The sequence below is a fragment of the Oncorhynchus keta genome, chromosome 13, assembly GCF_023373465.1.
Source record: "Oncorhynchus keta strain PuntledgeMale-10-30-2019 chromosome 13, Oket_V2, whole genome shotgun sequence".
NCBI lineage: Eukaryota > Metazoa > Chordata > Actinopteri > Salmoniformes > Salmonidae > Oncorhynchus > Oncorhynchus keta.
The window spans coordinates 29,899,684-29,922,410 of NC_068433.1; the positions used below are offsets into that span (position 1 = coordinate 29,899,684).

The 22,727-nt window shown below is 40.3% G+C and overlaps 1 protein-coding gene across 3 annotated transcripts; it reads left to right on the forward strand.

The window, feature by feature from the left end:
• The first annotated feature begins 612 nt into the window (after window positions 1–612).
• Window positions 613–21,847, forward strand: LOC118392137 (low affinity immunoglobulin gamma Fc region receptor II-a-like). 3 transcript variants are annotated; one of them, XM_035783797.2, is made up of 15 exons: window positions 613–748; window positions 1,654–1,698; window positions 1,857–2,129; window positions 13,845–14,123; window positions 17,248–17,568; window positions 17,663–17,941; window positions 18,115–18,363; window positions 18,552–18,668; window positions 18,788–18,812; window positions 18,897–18,985; window positions 19,151–19,201; window positions 19,296–19,376; window positions 19,454–19,516; window positions 19,626–19,657; window positions 21,223–21,847. In XM_035783797.2, the coding sequence occupies exons 1-14, from the start codon at window positions 718–720 to the stop codon at window positions 19,628–19,630; spliced, it is 1,908 nt and encodes a 635-aa protein (XP_035639690.1). In that variant the 5' UTR covers window positions 613–717; the 3' UTR covers window positions 19,631–19,657; window positions 21,223–21,847. The 3 variants fall into 3 exon arrangements, with proteins under 3 accessions (XP_035639690.1, XP_035639689.1, XP_052315925.1); XM_035783796.2 differs by having other exon boundaries at window positions 19,626–21,847; XM_052459965.1 differs by lacking the exons at window positions 613–748; window positions 1,654–1,698; window positions 1,857–2,129; window positions 13,845–14,123 and adding an exon at window positions 15,919–17,033 and having other exon boundaries at window positions 19,626–21,847.
• Window positions 21,848–22,727: the final 880 nt, after the last annotated feature.

The window sequence follows — 22,727 nt, forward strand, 5'->3', positions numbered from 1 at the left end:
CCCAGACGTGCTCAATGGGATTGAGATCCGGGCTCTTTGCTGACCATGGCAGAACACTGACATAGCTGTCTTGCAGGAAATCATGCACAGAACGAGCAGTATGGTTGGTGGCATTGTCATGCTGGAGGGTCATCTCAGGATGAGTCCGCAGGAAGGGTGACGGAGGAGGATGTCGTACCTGTAATGCACAGCATTGAGATTGCCTGCAATGACAAGCTCAGTCCGAGGATGCTGTGACACACCTCCCCAGACCATGACGGACCCTCCACCTCCAAATCGATCCCGCTCCAGAGTACAGGCCTCGGTATAACGGTCATTCCTTCGATGATAAACGCGAATCCGACCATCCCCCCTGGTGAGACAAAACCGTGACTCGTCAGTGAAGAGCACTTTTTGCCAATCTATCTATCAATGTGCTTGGTGGGTGCAATATGAAACAAATTGCACATTTTGATGTCCAACCACAAGCTCTGATCTCGTCAATTCAGGTCTCTATTCTTGTTCCATCCTAGTGTCTTCCATAAATGAGGAAGGAACTAGTGTGTGGCAATGTAGCCAACCATAAGAAGAAGTCGATCAAAATGTATCAACGGCTATTCTCATTTCTGTCTTTGTATATTTCTCTAGAATCTTTCTCTGTTTTTCTCTGTGACGGCGTGGAGGGGTTTGTCAGAACGACTGTAGTTATAGAGAAAGTCACTTGTATGTGGGAACAGAATGGAGCACACCTTGTTCTGTTTGCTACTATGTAAGTACTGAGTTAGTGTTTGTATATGTACACTTATTACCTGATTTACTAAGAATTTAAGGGAAAAAGGAATAAGACATTAACATAAATGGTGTTTTATCCCTTATTGAGAACATTGCAAACGCTTAGTAAACAGCACTAAAAGGAAATTGCAGCAAATATGGTGTCGGGATATATGAAGCGAGAGTGAGTGACCACTTTACCTTGATGTTGTATCTCCATGGGAGCTTTTCTAGCTGATGCCATGCAGACCTGGTTAGCGTGGTGACGTGCATTTAACCAGGTCATCACTCAGGAACTAAAGTGTGGTGTTAAATCAGTGGTTGCAAAATGTGCTGTCAATGACAATGAATATAAAATGCAATATTTGACGGATGTGTTGTAGTATTATTGTAAATGGTTGAGGGTTCCTTCACTACAGTTATAGTAAACTGTGCTAAAAAAGTGAATGAGTGGTGTTTTGGATCTCTGTACTCTCTCTGGGAAGTCAGTGCCATTTATGGGAAGTCAGGTGCCAAGATGGGAAGTCAGTGGACATTTATTAAAGCTGCAGTATGTAATCGAAAATACCACAAAATTGTCAGCCTGTGCTTGTTGTGGTATAGGGCTGAGGGATGGGGCTAAAGAAATGAATTCATCTACATTGTTTACAATAATTGTAATAAAATAACCATATTATAGGTTATGATGGGATAAGACAGTTGTACTAAGCTAATGAGGGAATTCAAAATTCTACTCTTCAAGAATAAATGGCGATGTTTCATTTAAAAGTGCAAAAATCGATGTAGAAACCGCAGATTGTACCTAAAAAAAAGTACAGTATGGATTTGGTAAACAGTGACATGTATATGGCATGCTATTTATTTCAAGCTAATATTGGAATATTGTGACTTTCTTTGTTGTAGTGCTGAGTACACACATCTACTCTGGACATTCTGACGATGACGATGGTAGTTATTTGTACACTTGATCAAGCCTTCATCTCTTGATGCTTCATCATATTTCTTTGTTTGTGATTTTTTAAATGTGCTTCTGAGTGTTAACATGTTGACAAATAACAAATAACATGTGTAAAGTAATTGTTTCATGCTGGTTTTATTTTGTGCAGGACCGGCAAAGGCTGTTCTGACCAAACAACCCAAATCCTCCCAGATATTCAGTGGAGAATCTGTCACTCTCAGATGTCGCATACAGAGGGGAAAAGTCACTGACTGGAAATACACATGGCGCAAGGATGGTGTAGACTTACCCAGTCGGAAGCATAAATATGAGATCAGTGGGGTTAAGATTTCAGACAGTGGTGACTACTGGTGTCTGGGTACACATGTTGATCAGAAGAAGCATTCTAAGTGGAGTGATATAGTCAGACTGACAGTGACAGGTAAGTCATCTTATCTCTCATTCACAACAGTGCCTCCATGCCCATGACCACTTGACATTGGGCCCCATTTTAATGAGGCTATTTCATCATTTTAAAAAGGTCTGCCTACAGTGGTTGCTCCACTAAAGGTTTTGCGATTATGCTGCGGTACTTCAAGGTAATTTGTGGTTTAGTACGGTACCCTGCGTCACCACTTCATTACTCCAGACCAGCGCAAGGGGGAGTTAGAGCACTGATTATGCTTTTGGGTCCAACTGTGTCTCTAACTGGCAATAAAAGGGCGAGATAAACCTAAATAGAAACGGATAATTGTTCACGACTTCGGTGTTGCTTACCAAAACTGTTACACTAAGGTTTTTATTATTTTATTTTGTTAGGATTATTTTGCTCTTACTGTAGGAGTTTAGGCCACTCCCGACCAGTCACATTATACAGCTCCTGAGTGGCGTAATGGTTTAAGCCACTGCATAGCAGTGCAAGTTGTGTTGCTATAGATGCTGGTTCAATACCTGTGCTGTCCTTGACTGGGAGAACCATGAAATGACTAGGTTTTTGGTTTCTCTCCCTCTAAAAACATAAATAAATCATTCTAAATAACAAACTCACTTTATTTACACATTAGTAACATTGTCTCACCCCATATTCAAGAATGGCCATTTTCTCGCTCATTTTACATTATTTGAAAACGAAAAAATCTCCAAATATCGGTATTTTCCAAAATATTGTTATTTTTTAAACAAAGTGATTATTATTCATTTTGAATTATATAAAAGCCCCATGGATATTCTCACAGATATATTATTAACCCTGTTATAGGACAATATATATTGGTCATATTGGTCATATTGGTCATATTTGTCATGGCTACAGAGTGGCGCACAATGGGATTACCTTGCAGTTCTCCAGCTGTATCTATTGAAAGTGAACGAGGTTCAAGGCACGAGGGCAGGGGGCACTGGATGGGCTGCAGAGCCGCACCAGAAGATGGACCTAGCCAATGAGGAAGGGAGATGGACAATGGACCCCCACCCCACGACACTGGGTAGCACAGAGCAACACTAGGGAACTAGGGAAATGTTCCCACTGTTCTTCGTGCCAGGCTGCACGTTCAAAGTAAAACAATGTAACTAATAATGGCATCTTTATGCTTTCGTTAATAAAATAATGAAAAAAATACTCTTTCAAAATGCCAATGTTTATTTAGATATGGATCCAAAATGAATTACTATGGGAACAAAATATCACTGAATTACAGATATCGTCCAATCTTCTATACAGTGGGGCAAAAAAGTATTTAGCCAGCCACCAATTGTGGAGGTTCTCCCACTTAAAAAGGTGAGAGAGGCCTATAATTTTCATCATAGGTACACTTCAACTTTTTTTTAAATCCAGAAAATCACATTGTAGGATTTTTTATGAATTTATTTGCAAATTATGGTGGAAAATAAGTATTTGGTCAATAACAAAAGTTTATCTCAATACTTTGTTATATACCCCTTGTTGGCAATGACAGAGGTCAAACGTTTTCTGTAAGTCTTCACAAGGTTTTCACACACTGTTGCTGGTATTTTGGCCTATTCCTCCATGCAGATCTCCTCTAGAGCAGTGATGTTTTGGGGCTGTTGCTGGGCAACACGGACATTCAACTCCCTCCAAAGATTTTCTATGGGGTTGAGATCTGGAGACTGGCTAGGCCACTCCAGGACCTTGAAATGCTTCTTACGAAGCCACTCCTTCGTTGCCCGGGCGGTGTGTTTGGGATCATTGTCATGCTGAAAGACCCAGCCACGTTTCATCTTCAATGCCCTTGCTGATGGAAGGAGGTTTTCACTCAAAATCTCACGATACATGGCCCCATTCATTCTTTCCTTTACACCGATCAGTCGTCCAGGTCCCTTTGCAGAAAAACAGCCCCAAAGCATGATGTTTCCACCCCCATGCTTCACAGTACGTATGGTGTTCTTTGGATGCAAATCAGCATTCTTTGTCCTTCAAACACGACGAGTTGAGTTTTTACCAAAAAGTTATATTTTGGTTTCATCTGACCATATGACATTCTCCCAATCTTCTTCTGGATCATCCAAATGCTCTCTAGCAAACTTCAGACGGGCCTGGACATGTACTGGCTTAACCTCTTGGTCCTACCTGGCACGCAGGCGTCCCAACTAGAGCTCTGGAAATGCAAATGCGCTACGCTAAATGCTAATAGTATTAGTTAAAACTCAAACGTTCATTAAAATACACATGCAGGGTATTGGATTAAAGCTACACTCGTTGTGAATCCAGGCAACAAGTCAGATTTTTAAAATGCTTTTCGGCGAAAGCATGAGAAGCTATTATCTGATAGCATGTAACACCCCAAAAGACCCGCAGGGGACGTAAACAAAATAATTAGCATAGTCGTCGCTACACAAACCGCACAAATAAAATATAAAACATTCATTACCTTTGACCATCTTCTTTGTTGGCACTCCTAGATGTCCCATAATCACTATTGGGTCTTTTTTTCGATTAAATCGGTCCATATATAGCCTAGATATCGATCTATGAAGACTGTGTGATAAATGGAAAAAAATAGCGTTTCATAACGTAACGTCATTTTTTAAAATTCAAAAAGTCGACGATAAACTTTCACAAAACACTTCGAAATACTTTTGTAATGCAACTTTAGGTATTAATACACGTTAATAAGCGATAAAATTCATCAGGAGGCGATGTCAATTCTATAGGTGTCTGTTTCGAAAAATGTCTTGGAGAGAGCTCGACCAAAACATCCGGTCGGAGACTGGAGGGAATCGATTCCCTTGATTCAGTTAGACCAAGAATCAATTGCGAATCAATTGACAAGACTCTAGACAACGTGTGGAAGCTGTAGGCACTGCAACCTCGGCCTCATTTAATTCGATTCACTTTGAACAATTCCTTGAAGTCGCGGATGGATATTTTTTTCCATTTTCAGTGATCAGATATTCCTGCACTTTTCGATGAAACGCACATTCTGTTATAGTCACAGCCGTGATTTAACCAGTTTTATAAACGTCTGAGTGTTTTCTATCCACACATACTAATCATATGCATATACTATATTCCTGGCCTGAGTAGCAGGGCGCTGACATGTTGTGCGATTTTTAACAGAATGTTCGAAAAAGTAGAGGGTCGACTTAACAGGTTAAGCAGGGGGACACGTCTGGCACTGCATGATTTCAGTCCCTGGCGGCGTAGTGTGGTAGGCTTTGTTACTTTGATCCCAGCTCTCTGCAGGTCATTCAGTAGGTCCCCCCGTATGGTTCTGGGATTTTTGCTCACCGTTCTTGTGATCATTTTGACCCCACAGGAGCCCCAGATCGAGGGAGATTATCAGTGGTCTTGTATGTCTTCCATTTCCTAATAATTGCTCCCACAGTTAATTTCGTCAAACCAAGCTGCTTACCTATTGCAGATTCAGTCTTCCCAGCCTGGTGCAGGTCTACAATTTTGTTTCTGGTGTCCTTTGACAGCTCTTTGGTCTTGGCCATAGTGGAGTTTGGAGTGTGACTGTTTGAGGTTGTGGTCAGGTGTCTTTTATACTGATAACAAGTTCAAACAGGTGCCATTAATACAGGTAACGAGTGGAGGACAGAGGAGCCTCTTATAGAAGAAGTTACAGGTCTGTGAGAGCCAGAAATCTTGCTTGCTTGTAGGTGACCAAATACTTATTTTCCACCATGATTTGCTAATAAATTCATTAAAAATCCTACAATGTGATTTTCTGGAATTTCTTTCCTCGTTTTGTCTTTCATAGTTGAAGTGTAACTATGATGAACATTACAGGCCTCTCTCATCTTTTTAAGTGGGAGAACTTGCACAATTGGTGGTTGGTGGTTGACTTTTTTGCCCCACTGTACATAATTATTGGAGGAGAGTCACGTCATATTTTTCGATATACTGTAGGCCTACCATGGGCGACATGAGTCACACTAGTGTTGAGTAATGTGCTGTAAAAGGGGTGTAGGTTTTATTTATTTAAAGAGTATATTGAAGTTAGAAGCAATATGATTTGAAGCAATAGCCTACAACTATTTTAGCACCGTTTCGCACTGCTCTGAGACAAGCATGGGGACTGGTCTTGCTAAATCAATGACATTTTTATTTTTACTGAATCTCCTTTTGGGTATTGGTTAGACTACAATTACGGTGTAGAAATGTTATGCTCTTAGTGTAACCTTTATTAAACTAGGCAAGTCAGTTAACATCTTGGTGACAGTATTTTCACATCCGGATGAAAAGCATGCCCAAATTCAACTGCCTGATACTCACTCCCAGAAGATAAGATATGCATATTATTATTAGTATTGGATAGAAAACACTCTGAAGTTTCTAAAACTGTTTGACTCATGTTTGTGAGTATAACAAAACTTATTTAGCAGGCGAAACCCCGAGGACAAACCATTCAGATCTCTTTTTTTGAGGTTACTCTTTTCAATGGAGTTTCATTGGGAATCCAGATTTCTAAGGGACCTACTTGCAGTTCCTACCGCTTCCAGTGGATGTCAACAGTCTTTAGAAATTGTTTGAGGTTTTTCCTTTGTGTAATGAAGAAGTAGCCCTGTTCAGAATGAGGGTCACTTCAAGTGTACTGATAGATAGAGGCGAGTGACCAGAAAGCTAGCTACAGTTTGTTTTCCTCCTGAACACAGATCATCCCGTCTTCAATTTTATCGATTATTTACGTTAAAAATACCTAAAGTTGTATTACAAAAGTAGTTTGAAATGTTTTGGCAACGTTTACAGATATTTTGTAGTCACGTTGCGCATGTTGGAACAGGTGTTTTTCTGGATCAAACACGCCAAATAAATGGACATTTTGGATATATACAGACGGAATTAATCGAACAAAAGGACCATTTGTGATGTTTATGCAACATATTGGAGTGCCAACAAAAGAAGCTCGTCAAAGGTAAGGCATGAATTATGTTTTTATTTCTACGTTTTGTGTCGCGCTGCAGGGTTGAAATATGCTTTTCTCCCTTTGTTTACGGAGGTGCTATCCTCAGATAATAGCATCGTTTGCTTTCGCCGAAAAGCCTTTTTGAAATCTGACATTTTGGCTGGATTCACAACAATTGTAGCTTTAATTTGGTATCTTACATGTGTGATTGCATGAAAGTTTGATTTATATAGTAATTTATTTGAATTTGGCGCTCTGCATTTTCACTGGCTTTTGGCCAGAGAGGTTACATCCCAGAGAGGTTAAGAAATAATTTACAATTGACAATTTACAAGGACAGCCTACTCCTGAACCCCAGTCTCCAGCGTGCCCGCACGACAAGGGGATTCTTTAGCTAAATAGCCCAGTATGGTAGCCTAGTCCTGACCGCCACGTTGTACAGCGCCATATTTTCCGATCCATACTAACGAAAACCCAGAGGGTTTTTAGTTTTTCTTTGAATAGAGACACAATAATATTAATCAAATTAATCCCAAACTCTAAAATTAATTGGAAAGGTAGATACAAATTATTTGTTACATTGTGGTTACAATAAAGAATGTAAACAAGATGCTGTGTTTTTATGGACAGTAGTGATGGACTGCTGATGACATTTTGAAAACAGGTTTTCAAACACTTGTAGCCCGATTAGCAGGACAATAGACTCTTTATAGCCCGGTTACTGTAGATGTGAACATCCCCCTACCTGCAATGTATTCGATGCTTAAGTACCCTGTGCTTAAGTGTTACATTTCTAACTCAAAACAGCAATACAGTATTTCTTTATCAACGTCTTTATGCTTTCGTTAATAAAATAATTAGAAAAAATACATTCAAAATGCAGATGGTTATTTAAACTACATTTTAGTTGCACTTCCACCCAGCTCCAAGACCACAGGTAAAACCTTGCTGAGATGATCAATCTATTTTTTGCATTGTATTATTGTCAATTTCTCTTGACAAAACGTCTTGATGGCCTTGAGTAGTTCTTATTTGCTTGTAGGCTTGGCAGAGATACGGATTTAAATCAGGAGACCTACATGTAGAGATAAAAAATATATATTTTTAGAAATACTGTAGGACTACCGTAGGTGTTGTAGGTCTTTGATTTATTTATTTTTATCTAACCTTTATTTTACTTCATAAAGGTCAACTTACTCTGCTGGCGTCTTGACCCAGTTTATGCCCTCATTTGCAATGCAAATCTGGGCGGCTGTCACGACTTCCGCCGAAGTCGGCTCCTCTCCTTGCTCCATTTCTCATATGTCCTTTTGTTTTGTCTTGTTCCATACACACCTGGTTTTCATTCCCAAATCAATCAACATGTATTTAGTCCTCTGTTCCCCATCATGTCTTTGAGTGTAATTGTTTATTGTTACTTGATTATTTTGTCAGGCACTGCACTTTTGTATTAGACAGTGTTTGTGGCACTAGTCTGTTTTATGTGCTGTCGTTGTTGACCGGTATTAAAGTGCGCCTGTTTAATATACTCCGCTCTCCTGCACTTGACTTCGCCTCCCATATACACGCCTTACAGCGGCAGTGTGTTTTGTGTCATTGTCTGCATTTGGAGAAGAAAAAAATAAGTTCAGCCAAAGAAGAAATTGAGAAATTGCCCCCCAGACATGGAGTTTGAGCGGATGCTTGGGCTTGCTTGCCCTTCTTCCTTTTTTTCTATAGCAATTTTGAGCAAAATGCTCAAGGGCCACAGTTGATTCGTCTGTGAAGAAGACATCATTGAATGTCTCGGCAGCTTTGATCCATGCCTGTGTTACATCTGCGCTTGTCACACCCTCCACTTCTCCTCCTTTGTCTCCCCAACCTGCTGCCACTCCCCCAGTGCTCTCTTCCTCTCTGTCTCTGTGTGTGTGTGTGATTGTGTGGGCGTAGACAAGTGTGGTGGAGGCAGAGCAGATCCCCACCAGCTGCAACCTGTTCCATAATCAAGACCTCTACAAATACTCAGCCATGCCACATCCACACTGCCAGATCGTAACCTCTGCTCAGTCAGTCTGCGTTTTTAGCCGTTTGTTCCTGCATAGATCATGTTTTCGTGTTGTGCGGAGAGTCAGGCAGAGAATGGCGCGTTGAAGAGGGTGTGGAACAAGATGGAGTCACAATCCATGCCAGGCACACCTGTGAGCTCTGGAACTCCATATCTGACAGGGAGAGTCAACATACCTGGTGGGTTCATCAGGTCGTTGGTTCACCCTGACATTTCCATTCCTCTTCAGACAACAGAACTTGATCAACTGCTCACCAGGCACAGCAAGGGCCATCCGGACCGTTCTGCTGTTCTGCTATAGCCTAATAAACACATGCAGGTGGCTTATATCTTCAAAAAGCTTTAAATGTTTTATTATCAAAATGTACTGTACTGTATATCTTCATCTGCATCTTTATGCCTTTGGTAATAAAATAATGATAAAAATACTCTTTCAAAATGCCGATGTATATTTAAAAATATGGATACATTAACAAATTACTATGGTAATAAATATTACTGAATTACAGAAATATTGGAACAAAGTTGTCTAATGAAGGTAAACAAATAGTTGCTTACAGGACAATACTCTTTCAAACACACTGTAACGGCGTTCTTCGTTTGTCGAAAGAGAGTCGGACCGAAATGCAGTGTGGTGGTTACTCATGACTTTAATGGAAAAAGTGACACATGAAATAACTATACAAAATACAAAAACAACAAATGGAACGTGAAACCTAATTACAGCCTATCTGGTGAAACTACACAGAGACAGGAACAATCACCCACGAAACACAAAGCGAAACCCAGGCTACATAAATACGGTTCCCAATCAGAGACAAAGAGAATCACCTGACTCTGATTGAGAACCGCCTCAGGCAGCCAAGCCTATACAACACCCCTACTCAGCCGCAATCCCCAAATACTACAAACCCCAATACAAAAATACAATATATAAACCCATGTTACACCCTGGCCTGACCAAGTATATAACGAAAACACAAAATACAATGACCAAGGCGTGACACACACGTGGTCACGTCGTATAGCGCCATTATGGCTATTAGCAGGTAGCTGGACAATAGGCTTGCCAAAAAGGAGGGTAGAGGGAGAATTCTATCGTCAAATGTATTTCTTAGTTAGGTTGGCCGAGATTGGTTGCAATTTCAGTTTAATCCATCAGAAAAGACAAAACGACTAATACATCAAAAAGTATTATTATTACTATGTATCACATCTGACCGTGATTGGGAGTCCCACAGGGAGGCGCACAATTGGCCCAGCGTTTCTCTGAAATAAATGTTTTGGCCTTTGGCCTTTTATTCAGATTACAATCGCTCACTTTAGTTTTTTTGAAAACAAAATAACCTCCAAAATGTGTATACATTGAAGCAACATCTCAAGACATCAGTCAGGAAGTTAAAGCTTGGTCGCAAATGGGTCTTCCAAATGGACAATGATCCCAAGCATACTTCCAAAGTTGTGGCAAAATGGCTTGAGGGCAACAAAGTCAAGGTATTGGAGTGGCCATCACAAAGCCCTGACCTCAATCCCATAGACAAATGTGTGGGCAAAACTGAAAAAGCGTGTGCGAGCAAGGAGGCCTTACAAACCTGTTACACCAGCTCTGTCAGGAGAAATGGGCCAAAATTCACCCAACTTATTGTGGGAAGCTTGTGGAAGGCTTCCTGAAACGTTTGATCAGAGTTAAACACTTTAAAGGCAATGCTACCAAATACTAATTGAGTATGTGTAAACTTGTAACCCACTGAGAATGTGAATGAAAGAAATAAAAGCTGAAAAAAATCATTCTCTCTACTGTTAATTCTGGCAATTCACATTCTTAAAATAAAGTGGGGATCCTAACTGATTTAAGACAGGGAATTTTTACTCGGATTAAATGTCAGGAATTGTGAAAAACTGAGTTTAAATGTATTTGGTTAAGGTGTATGTAAACTTCCGACTTCAACCGGACCTTTACCAACACCGCTCTGTATTTTGATACTTTGTGCTTCAAATCCTATTGCTTCTAACTTCAATATGTTCTTTAAATAAACAAGACATACACCACATTTAACAGCACATTACTCATGTGGGACTCATGTCGCCTATGGTAGGCCTACAGTATATCGAAAAATATGGCGTGACTCTCCGCCAATAATTACATATAGAGGATTGGAGGATTCTAAACTAAAACCAAAAGCTGCCTCATTGGTCTCCCGGTGGCGGCTGGCACGGGTATCGAATCTGAATCTGTAGGTTCGATACGTAGCGTTCGATACGAAAGACTGTTAACTGATTGGTACACTAACAGCATTTGTCTTCATTTAACTTAATAATAATACAAATAATATATACAGTACCAGTCAAAAGTTTGGACACACCTACTCATTCCAGGGTTCTTCTTGATTTTGACTATTTTCTACATCGTAGAATAATTGTTAAAAGTGAATTTGTGGAATTTCTTTCCATTTAAATGCATTTGAGCCAGTTGTGTTGTGACAAGGTAGGGTTGGTATACGGAAGATAGCCCTATTTGGTAAAAGAGCAATTCCATATTATGGCAAGAACAGCTCAAATAAGCAAAGAGAAACGACAGCTCACCATTACTTTAAGACACGAAGGTCAGTCAATACAGAACATTTCAAGAACTTTGAAAGTTTATTCAAGTGCAGTTGCAAAAATCATCAAGCGCTATGATGAAACTGGCTCTCATGAGGACCGCCACAGGAAAGGAAGGCCCAGAGTTTCCTCTGCTGCAGAGGATAAGTTCATTAGAGTTACCAGCCTTTGAAATTGCAACCCAAATAAATGCTTCACAGAGTTCAAGAAACAGACACCTCTCAACATCAACTGTTTAGTGGAAACTGTGTGAATCAGGCCTTCATGGTCAAATTGCAGCAAAGAAACCACTATTATAGGACAATAATAAGAATAGATAATAATAAGAAGAGACTTGCTTGGGCCAAGAAAGACGAGCAATGGACATTAGACCGGTGGAAATCTGTCCTTTGGTCAAATGAGTCCAAATTTGAGATTTTTATTTCCAACCACTGTGTCTTTGTGAGACACAGAGTAGGTGAACGGATGATCTCCGCATGTGTGGTTCCCACCGTGACTCACGGAGGAGGAGGTATGATGTTGAGGGGGTGCTTTGCTGGTGACACTCTTTGTGATTTATTTAGAAATCAAGGCACACTTAACCAGCATGGCTACCACAGCATTCCGCAGCGACACGCCATCCCATCTGGTTTGGGCTTAGTGGGACTATCATTTATTTTTCAACAGGACAATGACCCGACACACCTCCAGGTTGTGTACGGGCTATTTTACCAAGAAGGAGAGTTATGGAGTGCTGCATCAGAAGACCTGGCCTCCACAATCACCCCACCTCAACCCAATTGAGATGGTTTGGGATGAGTTGGACCGCGGAGTGAAAGAAAAGCAGCCAACAAGTGCTCAGCATATGTGGGAACTCCTTCAAGACTGCTGTAAAAGCATTCCAGGTGAAGCTGGTTGAGAGAATGCCAAGAATGTGCAAAGCTGTCATCAAGGCAAAGAGTGGCTATTTTGAAGAATCTCAAATCTCAAATATATTTAGATTTGTTCAAAACTATTTTGGTTCCCGCATGATTCCACGTATGTTATTTCAAAGTCTTCAAGTCTTCACTATTATTCTACAATGTAACGAATAAAGAAAAACCTTTGTCCAAACTGTTGACTGGATTTCTAAAAATCGCAAATGAAATGAAATAAATATGCCTGCTCTCAAGCTTATCCTTTTCTTAACAATCCTGTCGTCTCAGATTTTCAAAATATGCTTTAGAACGAGAGAAAATCAATAATTTGTGTAAGAGTGGTGATAGCTAGCTTAGCATTTAGCGTTAGCATTTAGCACGCAACATATTCACAAAAACCAGCAAAGGGATCAAATAAAATAATTGACCTTTGAAGAACTTCAGATGTTTCAATGAGGAGACTCTCAGTTACATAGCAGATGTCCAGTTTTTCCTGAAAGATTCTTGTGTAGGACACATCGTTCCGTTTTGTTACTATGCATTTGGCTACCGAAACTAACCGAAAATTCAGTCACCTACACGTCAAACTTTTTCCCGAATTAACTCCATAATATCGACTGAAACATGGAAAACGTTGTTTGAATCAATCCTCAAGGCGTTTTGTCATATATCTCTTCATTGAAATGGCAGTCCTAGAAGCCTTCTTTGTTCTCTGATTCGGATGGAAAAATACTGGTAGCTGACTTTTGCGCACCAATTTCCACGCAGACACCGTGCGGGACACTTGGCAATTGTAGTCTCTTATGGTCAATCTTCCAATGATATGCCTACAAATACGTCACAATGCTGCAGACACCTTGGGGAAACGCTAGAAAGTGTCCGTTCATTCCTGTCGCATTCACAGCCATATAAGGCGATCATGGAAAACGTACCTCCAGAAATCCTGTTAATTTCCTGGTCGCTCAAACATCTTGGTTTTGCCTGAAGCTTTTGTTATAAGGCACTCACAGTGAAAATCTTTGCAGTTCTGGAAACGTAAGAGTGTCTTCTTTCCAAAACTATCAATTCCAAGCATAGTCGAGCATCTTTTCGTGACAAAATATTGCGCTTAAAATGGGCACGTCTTTTTATCCAAAAATGAAATAATGCCCCTAGAGGACTAACAGGATAAACTACATAGTTTATGTATTCATTTGTTATCACGCATGTATCCAGATGTTTTGATATTCTGCTTTTTGTTTTCTTAGCTCTTCCTGAAACTACACTGACCGTATATCCAAACCCTGCATACACTGGAGAGACAGTAACTCTGACGTGTTCAGTCGGCAGTGGCTGGAGCTATAAATGGTACAAAGACAACACTAAGAAAGTAGTGACCTTGTCTGGCAGACACACTACAACAGGAACCACCTTCACCATCAGGAGAGCTGCTGATTCTGACCAGGGTTTTTACTGGTGTCAGGGAGAGATCCAGTCCAGATCCATATCATCCATCATCAGTGATGCTGTCACAATCACTGTGAAAGGTGAGTTACTTTACTTAGTTTTTTATCACACAAATTGACACTTTATATTGAGTCACTCAATGGTCTGTGTGGTCGATGTGTCCATATGAAATGGTCTGTGTGTCCATATGAATGTAAAAAAAGTATAGTTACGGTACTAACTACAGAAGTCAGAACACTTTTGTAATGGCAACGTAGAAGATGGCTGCCGATTTCATCTCTTAGGGGGAGCATTTTCACTTTTGGATGAATAGCGTGCCCAGACTGAACTGCCTCCTACTCTGTCCCAGATGCTAATATATGCATATTATTATTAGTATTGGATAGAAAACACTCTGAAGTTTCTAAAACTGCCTGAATGATGTCTGTGAGTAAAACAAAACGCATATGGCAGGCAAAAACCTGAGAAGTAATCCAAACAGGAAGTGAGAAATCGATTTTCAAAATAGTGCCTATTGAAATCCCAGTGAGATATGAATGAGGGCTTCCACTAGATGTCACCGTCTTCAGAAACTGGTTTGAGGATTCTACTATAAAGGAGAGGCTCATAATAGCTCTTTGAGTGAGTGGTCTGGCAGAGAGCCTCGGTCTCATGACGCGCACTCCGACAGAGTTTGCTATCGTTCTAATGCTTTTCTTCAGACAACGAAATTCTCCGGTTGGAACCTTATTGATGATTTAAGTTTAAAAAATCCTACAGATTGATTGCATACATCATTTGACATGTTTCTACTGACTGTAATGGAACTTTTCAAGTTTTTGTCTGGAGGAAGTGCTCGCGCCTCATGAAGATGGATTATTGGGCTGAACACGCTAACAACAAGTGGCTAAATGATGGGCTTTATGGAACTTTATGGAACAAATCAGTAATTTATTGTCGAACTGGGTTTCCTGGGAGCGCCTTCTGATGAAGATCATCAAAGGTAACTGAATATTTATAGTGTTTTTCCTAGACAAAATTTTCTAGTTTTTTCTAGCCAAAATGGCGGATATTTATTTGGATGGATTGGGCTCTGAGCACCGTTCTCAGATTATGCTTTTTCCGTAAAGTTTTAAAAAAAAATCTGACACAGCGGTTGCATTAAGGAGAAGTCTATCTTTAATTCTGTGAATAACACTTGCATCTTTTATCAATGTTTATTATGAGTATTTCTGAAAAATCACTGGAGGTTTTGGAATCAAAACATTACTGCACGTAACGCGCTAATGTAAACTGAGATATTTGGATATAAATATGCACATTATCAAACAAAACATACATGTATTGTCTAACATGATGTCATATGACTGTCATCTGATGAAGATCATCAAAGGTTAGTGATTACTTTTATCTATATTTCTGCTTTTTGTGACTCCTATCTTTGGCTGGAGGAATGGCTGTGTGGTTTTTTGACTTGGCTATGACCTAACATAATCATATGTTGTGCTTTCTCTAAATCATTTTTTAAATCTGACACCATGGGTAGATTAACAGGATGTTTCTCTTTCATTTACTGCATTGGACTTGTTAATGTGTGAAAGTTACATATTTCAAATAAATATTTTAGAATTTTACGGAATGTTGAAAGGTAACTGTGCTATTTTGTTTGTTTTTCACATTGTTTGTAACTTTTTTGTATGTAATGTTGCTGCTACAATCTCTTATGACCGAAAAAAGCTTCTGGACATCAGAACACCGATTACTCACCTTGAATTGGGCAAATAATTTTTCTTTAATGAGTCGGACGAGAAGGATTTACTCCAGACACCCGAACAGGCCCTCATCCCCGTCATTTGCAGGAGAGAGAGATGGAGATTTCACTGAAGGAGATCGGAATGCCTAGTGAGGATCAGGTGACAAGTGGCTAATCTGCCTTTGTCTTCCGTACTGTTAGCCAACGTACAATCGTTGGAAAATAAACGGGATGAACTAAAAGCTCAGATATCCTACCAACGGGATATTCAAAACTGTAATATCTTATGTTTCACCGAGTTGTGACTGAACAACGACATTAATAACGTACAGCTGGCAGGTTATACACTCTATCGGCAGGATTGTCTTACCAGCAGCCTCTGGTAAGACAAGGGGTAGGGGTCTATGTATATTTGTAAACAACAGTTGGTGCACAATATCTAAGGAAGTCTCTAGGTTTTGCTTGCCTGAGGTAGAGTATCTCATGAATAGCAGTAGACCGAACTATCTACCTAGAGAGTTTTCATCTGTATTTTTCGTATCTGTCTGCATACCACCACAGACCGATGCTGGCCCTAAGCCCACCATAAACAAACAGGAAAACGCTCATCCTGAGGCGGCTCTCCTAGTGGCCGGGGACTTTAACGCAGGAAAATTAAATCAGTTTTACCTAATTTCTATCAGCATGTTAAATGTGAACCAGAGGGAAAAATACTCTAGACAACCTTTACTCTACACACCGAGATGCATACAAAGCTCTCCATCACCCTCCATTTGGCAAATCTGACCATAATTCTATGCTCCTGATTCAAGCTAAAATTAATGCAGGAAGCACCATTGACTCGATCATTAAAAAAGTGATCAGATTAAGGAGATGCTAAACTACAGGAATGTGTTGCTAGCACACACTGGAATATGTTCCGGGATTCTTCTGATGGCATTGGGGATTACACTACATCAGTCACTGGCTTCATCAATAAGTGCATCGAAGACAGAGAGACCTGTGGCTGTTCTGACCCTCCAACCCAACTGGCCCCAGATTTTCAGTGGAGAGACTGTCACTCTCAGATGTGACATACAGGGGGGAGAAGAGATTGAGTATGCTTTTTATAACAGTGGGAAGTTGGTCTCCACCAAAACAGAGCCCGAGTACAGAATCGATCCTGCAAAGAATGGTTTATATACCTGTGAAGGTCTTCAGAAAAGAAATGGCTTAAAACCCTCCCAGACAAGTAATGTTGTACAATTAACTGTGTTAGGTAAGTCTGTTTTTATGGGATTGCAAGAGAAAGAGACAGAATAGTGAGAAAAAGACATAAGGAATGAGGTCAAATAGCAGACAGAGATCAATGATCAATTATATTTAGATTTTAGGGTAAGGTACTATACCATAATAACAAAATGGGTAATTTTTTTATCTTAAATTATTTGAACATTTAACTAATTTAATCGTGTCATTATCCTTTGTAACAGATCAACCCCAAGCTGTCCTGAGTGTCTCTCCTCAGTGGCTGGACCCTGGAGTCTCGGTTACTCTGAGCTGTTGGGTTAAAGAGTCATCTGCAAGCTGGAGGTTCTTCTGGTACCAAACTGTTCCCTACACAGCTGGGTTACTCTCCCTGTCAGATAGGTCCTACTCTTTAGAGCCTCTATCTAGCAATGGGACTAGTGAAGACTCCTACAATCTGATCCCTACTGGTCCTAGTCACACAGGAGGATATGTGTGTAGAGCTGGAAGAGGAGACCCAGTTTATGACACACTCTACAGTGAACCTCAGTTTCTCTGGTCAGGAGGTAACTAACCGCATTGTAACTGCATTTAATTACACTTAAGTCCGCCTCATGTGTATATATAACTATAATTTGACCCTGTCACTCTTTGTTTCAGAGCCGCAACCTTCAGTGTCTCTCAAAATGAGACCTAACAGAACACAACACTTTTCAACAAAGTCTCTCTCACTCAGCTGTGAGGAGAAGGGGAACACTATTGGATGGAAACTGAAGAGATACAGAGAGAAAGCAGTGGATTCAGAGTGTGGCTCTAACTGGGGATCAATAGCAGGATCCAAATGTACCATAATGTTTACATACTCATGGGACAGTGGAGTGTACTGGTGTGAGTCCGGATCAGGAGAGTACAGTAATGCTGTCAACATCACAGTGGCTGGTACGTCTATTGTCCAACATTCACTAACCTTTTTTACATTACAATGTATGATAATGATGTTCAATTCTGTAACTGAATGATTGCATTTCATAGAATGCAAGCTCATCAGATGTTAATATATTGTGAGTGATTCCTCCCGATTTTCAGTTGTATTGATATATTATGTTACACAGTTGGCCCTGTGATCCTGGAGAGCCCTGCCTATCCCATAACTGAGGGAGACTCTGTGACTCTACGCTGTACACATAGATATCAGGAAACAAACCCGAACCCCAAGGTTGATTTCCACAAAGATGGAGTACTCATCGGGAATGAGACCACAGGAGAAATGACCATCCCTGCAGTATCCAAGACAGATGAAGGCTCCTATAAGTGTACATTTAATGAAGAAGAATCACCAAAGAGCGTGGTGAGAGTGAGAGGTGAGAAAATAATAATGATCACATTACATTTTCATCTCTGGTCATCAGAGATTTGTAGTGTTAAAATGCATACTGTAGGTTTGGAGTTGCAAGCTCAGGCTGGTCATCTGATCTCAAGTCAGTTGCCAAATATATATAATGTATCTACAGAATTGTTTCACTTTGTCCATTTGTTGTTCTCTCTCCAGGTGTAACTCCTGGACCCTCTACATCAGTCCCAGTAGGAGTGGTTGTGGGCCTGGTTGTTGCTGGTGTTCTACTGACCATTCTCCTGGTACTGCTGTGTCAATATAAAAATGCCAAAGGTGAGACTTTTATAATTTCTCATTAAACCTTTTTGTTTATGTTTAGGAGAAAAAAATTCTAATTGCAAAAGTTCTAAACATTCATGACCTGATATAATAGTATGCATTTCTCATTACAGATTCCTGTTGCAACAGGACATTCTCGTGAGTACACCTGTCTTTCAACTGTTCCTTTTCATACAGTAAAATATAATCTGTGTGTTTCATGACTATCTCTCTCCCTGTAAGGCTCCCCCAGCCCCAGAGCACCAACCAACAGGACCAAGAATCTACCCAGGGACGAGCTCCTGATCCTGGGTATACACGTATGCAGCATGGTCAGTCTCTCAGTCCAGACCACTGTCTCTCTCCCCTCTCTGTAATTTCACACACTAACTTTTCACCATTCACTTTGTATACAACATGCTACTGTACTTTAAGTCCCTAGACAAGCTGAGGGAAAACCAACACATTAATCTTTCTATCTGTTCTTTGACCAACAGGTGGCGCTAACATCTACGATACAATCGCTCCCTCAGACAATAATGACAATGGTATTGTATACTGTATGTTAAGTTAAGCATGAATACAGTATAGAGTTGTTGTTGCACTAAGTAGAGATATTAGTGTATTACCTGTATGCTTCAGATGCTGGTGCTGCTACTGCTGGACCAAGTGATGTGATGTACGCCCAGATTCAACTCAAAGAGTTGGACAAGAAAAATAAAAGTAATTCTCAACCGTCACATAAATTAATACAAAATGCGGCATTGTTTTTCACTCATAGAAAAAGTCTTCCTCCTCAGAAATGCCAGCTGATCCAAAAGAAAATCCAGTCTATTCTGAGGTCAAGACAGGGAAGGCCACAGGTGAGACCCATTCTACAGGTTGGCAATCAGTGAAATCTAAATGTGCGATTTTGGAATTTTGATGAAGATGTGCAATAATCTCATTCTTTCATTTGTCCATTTTCATCAGCTTAAACAGAAGGCCAAAGCCAAAGAAGAAAGGTAAGACTAGACATCCCTCCATATTTCCCCTCACTCCTCTTTTTATTTTACCTTTATTTAACTAGGCAAGTCAGTTAAGAACAAACTCTAGTTTTCAATGACGGCCTAGGAACAGGCCGTCACTGAGGGTTAACTGCCTTGTTCAGGGGCAGAACGACAGATTTGTACCTTGTCAGCTTAGTCCAAGTCTCTAACCACCAGCTGTATATTATTCTGTATATTCACTGGTTATATATATTTGTTTTGTATTTTCACCCCTTTTTTCTCCCCAATTTCATGATATCCAATTGGTAGTTACAGTCTTGTCTCATCGCTGCAACTCCTGTACGGCCTTAAGAGAGTCGAAGGTCAAGAGCCATGCGTCCTCCGAAACACAACCTAACCAAGCTGTACTGCTTCTTGACACAATGCCCATCCATCCCGGAAGCCAGCCGCACCAATGTGTCGGAGGAAACACCGTACACCTGGCGCCCGTGTCAGCATGCACTGCACCTGGCCCGCCACAGGAGTCGCTAGTGCGCGATGAGACAAGGATATCCCTGCCGGCCAAACCCTCCCCTAACGATGCTGGGCCATTTGTGCGCCACCCCATGGGCCTCCCGGTCGCGAACCCAGAGTCTCTAGTGGCACAGCTAGTGCCTTAGACCACTGAGCCACTTGGTAGGCCTGGTTATATTATTCTAATGTGTTACCCTTATAGAAACTGCAAATCCACCTGAGGCAGATTTGGTCTATTCTCAAGTGAAGCCAGGCACATCCACAGATAAGACAAATTATAGTCGTATGCTATTGATATTTAATATGATACTAATATGGAACTAATTCTTCAATGTCAAAGTATACTTAATCTATTGTTAGGTTCTGGACAAACTGTAGTAAAAACTCAGACGGACAACTAGAAAAAGCTCAAACCAAGTGTATTCCCCCTCTGGGTCATACATCTGCAAAGACAAGGCATGAATACACAAGCACATATATTTATAACTTTGCACTAGGCGAGGTCAACTCCTTACAAATCTAGACAACCAATACATCTCCGTTGCTAGGCAGGGATTTAATTGGTACCTCTCACTGGTGTAGTCAGACCTGCCTGATACTAAAACATTTGTGGGCATGGAAGTGTATGTGTGAGATAGGACTGTAGGACTGTAGTAGACGAGTCATTGTGGTGGGCCTCTCTGGCCTCCCTCCCAGAGCTTTCTTCTCACTTCATCTGTTGATTTGACCTCAAGACGCATTCTTCACTCCTCCCTAGTTCCGCAGCTGGCCTGCCTTATCAGTGATTAACTGTTGCCCTTCACCTCCCTCCTTAGAAACATGGAACAGAATATGAACTTTCTACACTCAGTAACTTTCCACACACCTAGTTCCCATCTACCCTTCATTGGCTCCAACATATACATTCCTTATACATGTGAAGTAATCAATCGATTCTAGAATGATAACATGAATAAGTATATTTCAAGCTAGATTTCAACACTACTTAAAGGACGTCTATTTGTTTGATTCTTAAGAGTTTGTTTGACTGCGTGTCCTAAACTACTTTGTGTGGTGAAATGTTGCAGGTCCTTGAGGGATGGAGGGATGGAGGGATAGCGGGATGGCGGGACACACGCAAACACACACACACACACACTCACATGCACGCACGCACGCACACACACACACACACACACACACACACACACACACACACACACACACACACACACACACACACACACACACACACACACACACACACACACACACACACACACACACACACACACACACACACACACACACACACACACACACACACACACACACACACAATAACACCTTGTACATTAAGGATTTGTTTCTTATTTTATTTATCAACAGATATATTGTATTTAACAATGGTTTGATTGTGTATTACTGTAACAGCTTTTTGTATTGTGTGGTGTAATGATAATGGATCTTATCTGCAGCTATAGTAATTGTATCTGCTTTGTGTTGTGTATTGAATTGTACTGTATTGTTGTAAATGTATTACAATGGTTATCTTTGATTTATTATGTCTGTTATTCAGATGATAGAATAACATATTTGCATATGAATTTCCAAAATATTATAAGTATTATTCATGTTTTCTTCTAATGGCCTGTACTTTTACATTATCTTTGTATTATGCTTTTTTATAAACTTTTTTTTATTTTTTATCCACCTGATGGAATGAGTGCTTTCTTACAGTAAATGGATGTTGTCATTGAAAATGTTTCCATTAAACCTAATTTGGTCAAACCTCCTTTCAGCCTAGTATAGATCTTAGGCTCCCAAATGTTTGAGTTAAAGGGCTTCTTGTGACTCCCCATCCCGGATCCGGGAACATAATCATCGCCTGACACTAATTAGCATAACGCAACGGACATAAATATCCCTAGAAAATATTCTTATTCATGAAAATCACAAATGAAATATATTGAGACACAGCTTAGCCTTTTGTTAATCACCCTGTCATCTCAGATTTTCTAAATATCCTTTACAGCCAAAGCTAGACAAGCATTTGTGTAAGTTTATCGATAGCCTAGCATAGCATTATGCCTTGCTAGCAGCAGGCAACCTTGTCACAAATCAGAAAAGCAATCAAATTAAATTGTTTACCTTTGATCAACTTCGGATGTTTTCACTCACGAGACTCCCAGGTAGATAGTCAAAGTGATTTTTTCCCCAAAAGATTATTTTTGTAGGCGAAATAGCTCCGTTTGTTCTTCACGTTTGGCTGAGAAATCGCCCTGAAATTGCAGTCACGAAAACGGCGAAAAATATTCCATAATATCGACATAAACATGGCAAACGTTGTTTATAATCAATCCTCAAGGTGTTTTTCTAATATCTATTCGATAATATATCCGTCGGGACAATTAGTTTTTCAGTAGGACCGATTGGAGTAATGGCTTCCTCTGTATTTTCCACAAGAATCTCTTTTGGAGCCACCATGTGACCACTTACGCAATGTAGCTGCCTATGACTATTCTTCAATATAAATGGGTAAAACTACGTCACAATGCTGTAGACACCTTGGAGAATACGTAGAAAGCGTAAG

What these genes read in the sequence shown, in the direction of transcription:
- LOC118392137 (XM_035783796.2), top strand. Translation starts at nt 718, where the DNA reads ATGGAGCACACCTTGTTCTGTTTGCTACTAT. An exon ending in ACATTCTGACGATGACGATG is followed by an intron (nt 1,699 to 1,856) that starts GTAGTTATTTGT and finishes TATTTTGTGCAG; the next exon opens with GACCGGCAAAGGCTGTTCTG. An exon ending in AGTCAGACTGACAGTGACAG is followed by an intron (nt 2,130 to 13,844) that starts GTAAGTCATCTT and finishes TTGTTTTCTTAG; the next exon opens with CTCTTCCTGAAACTACACTG.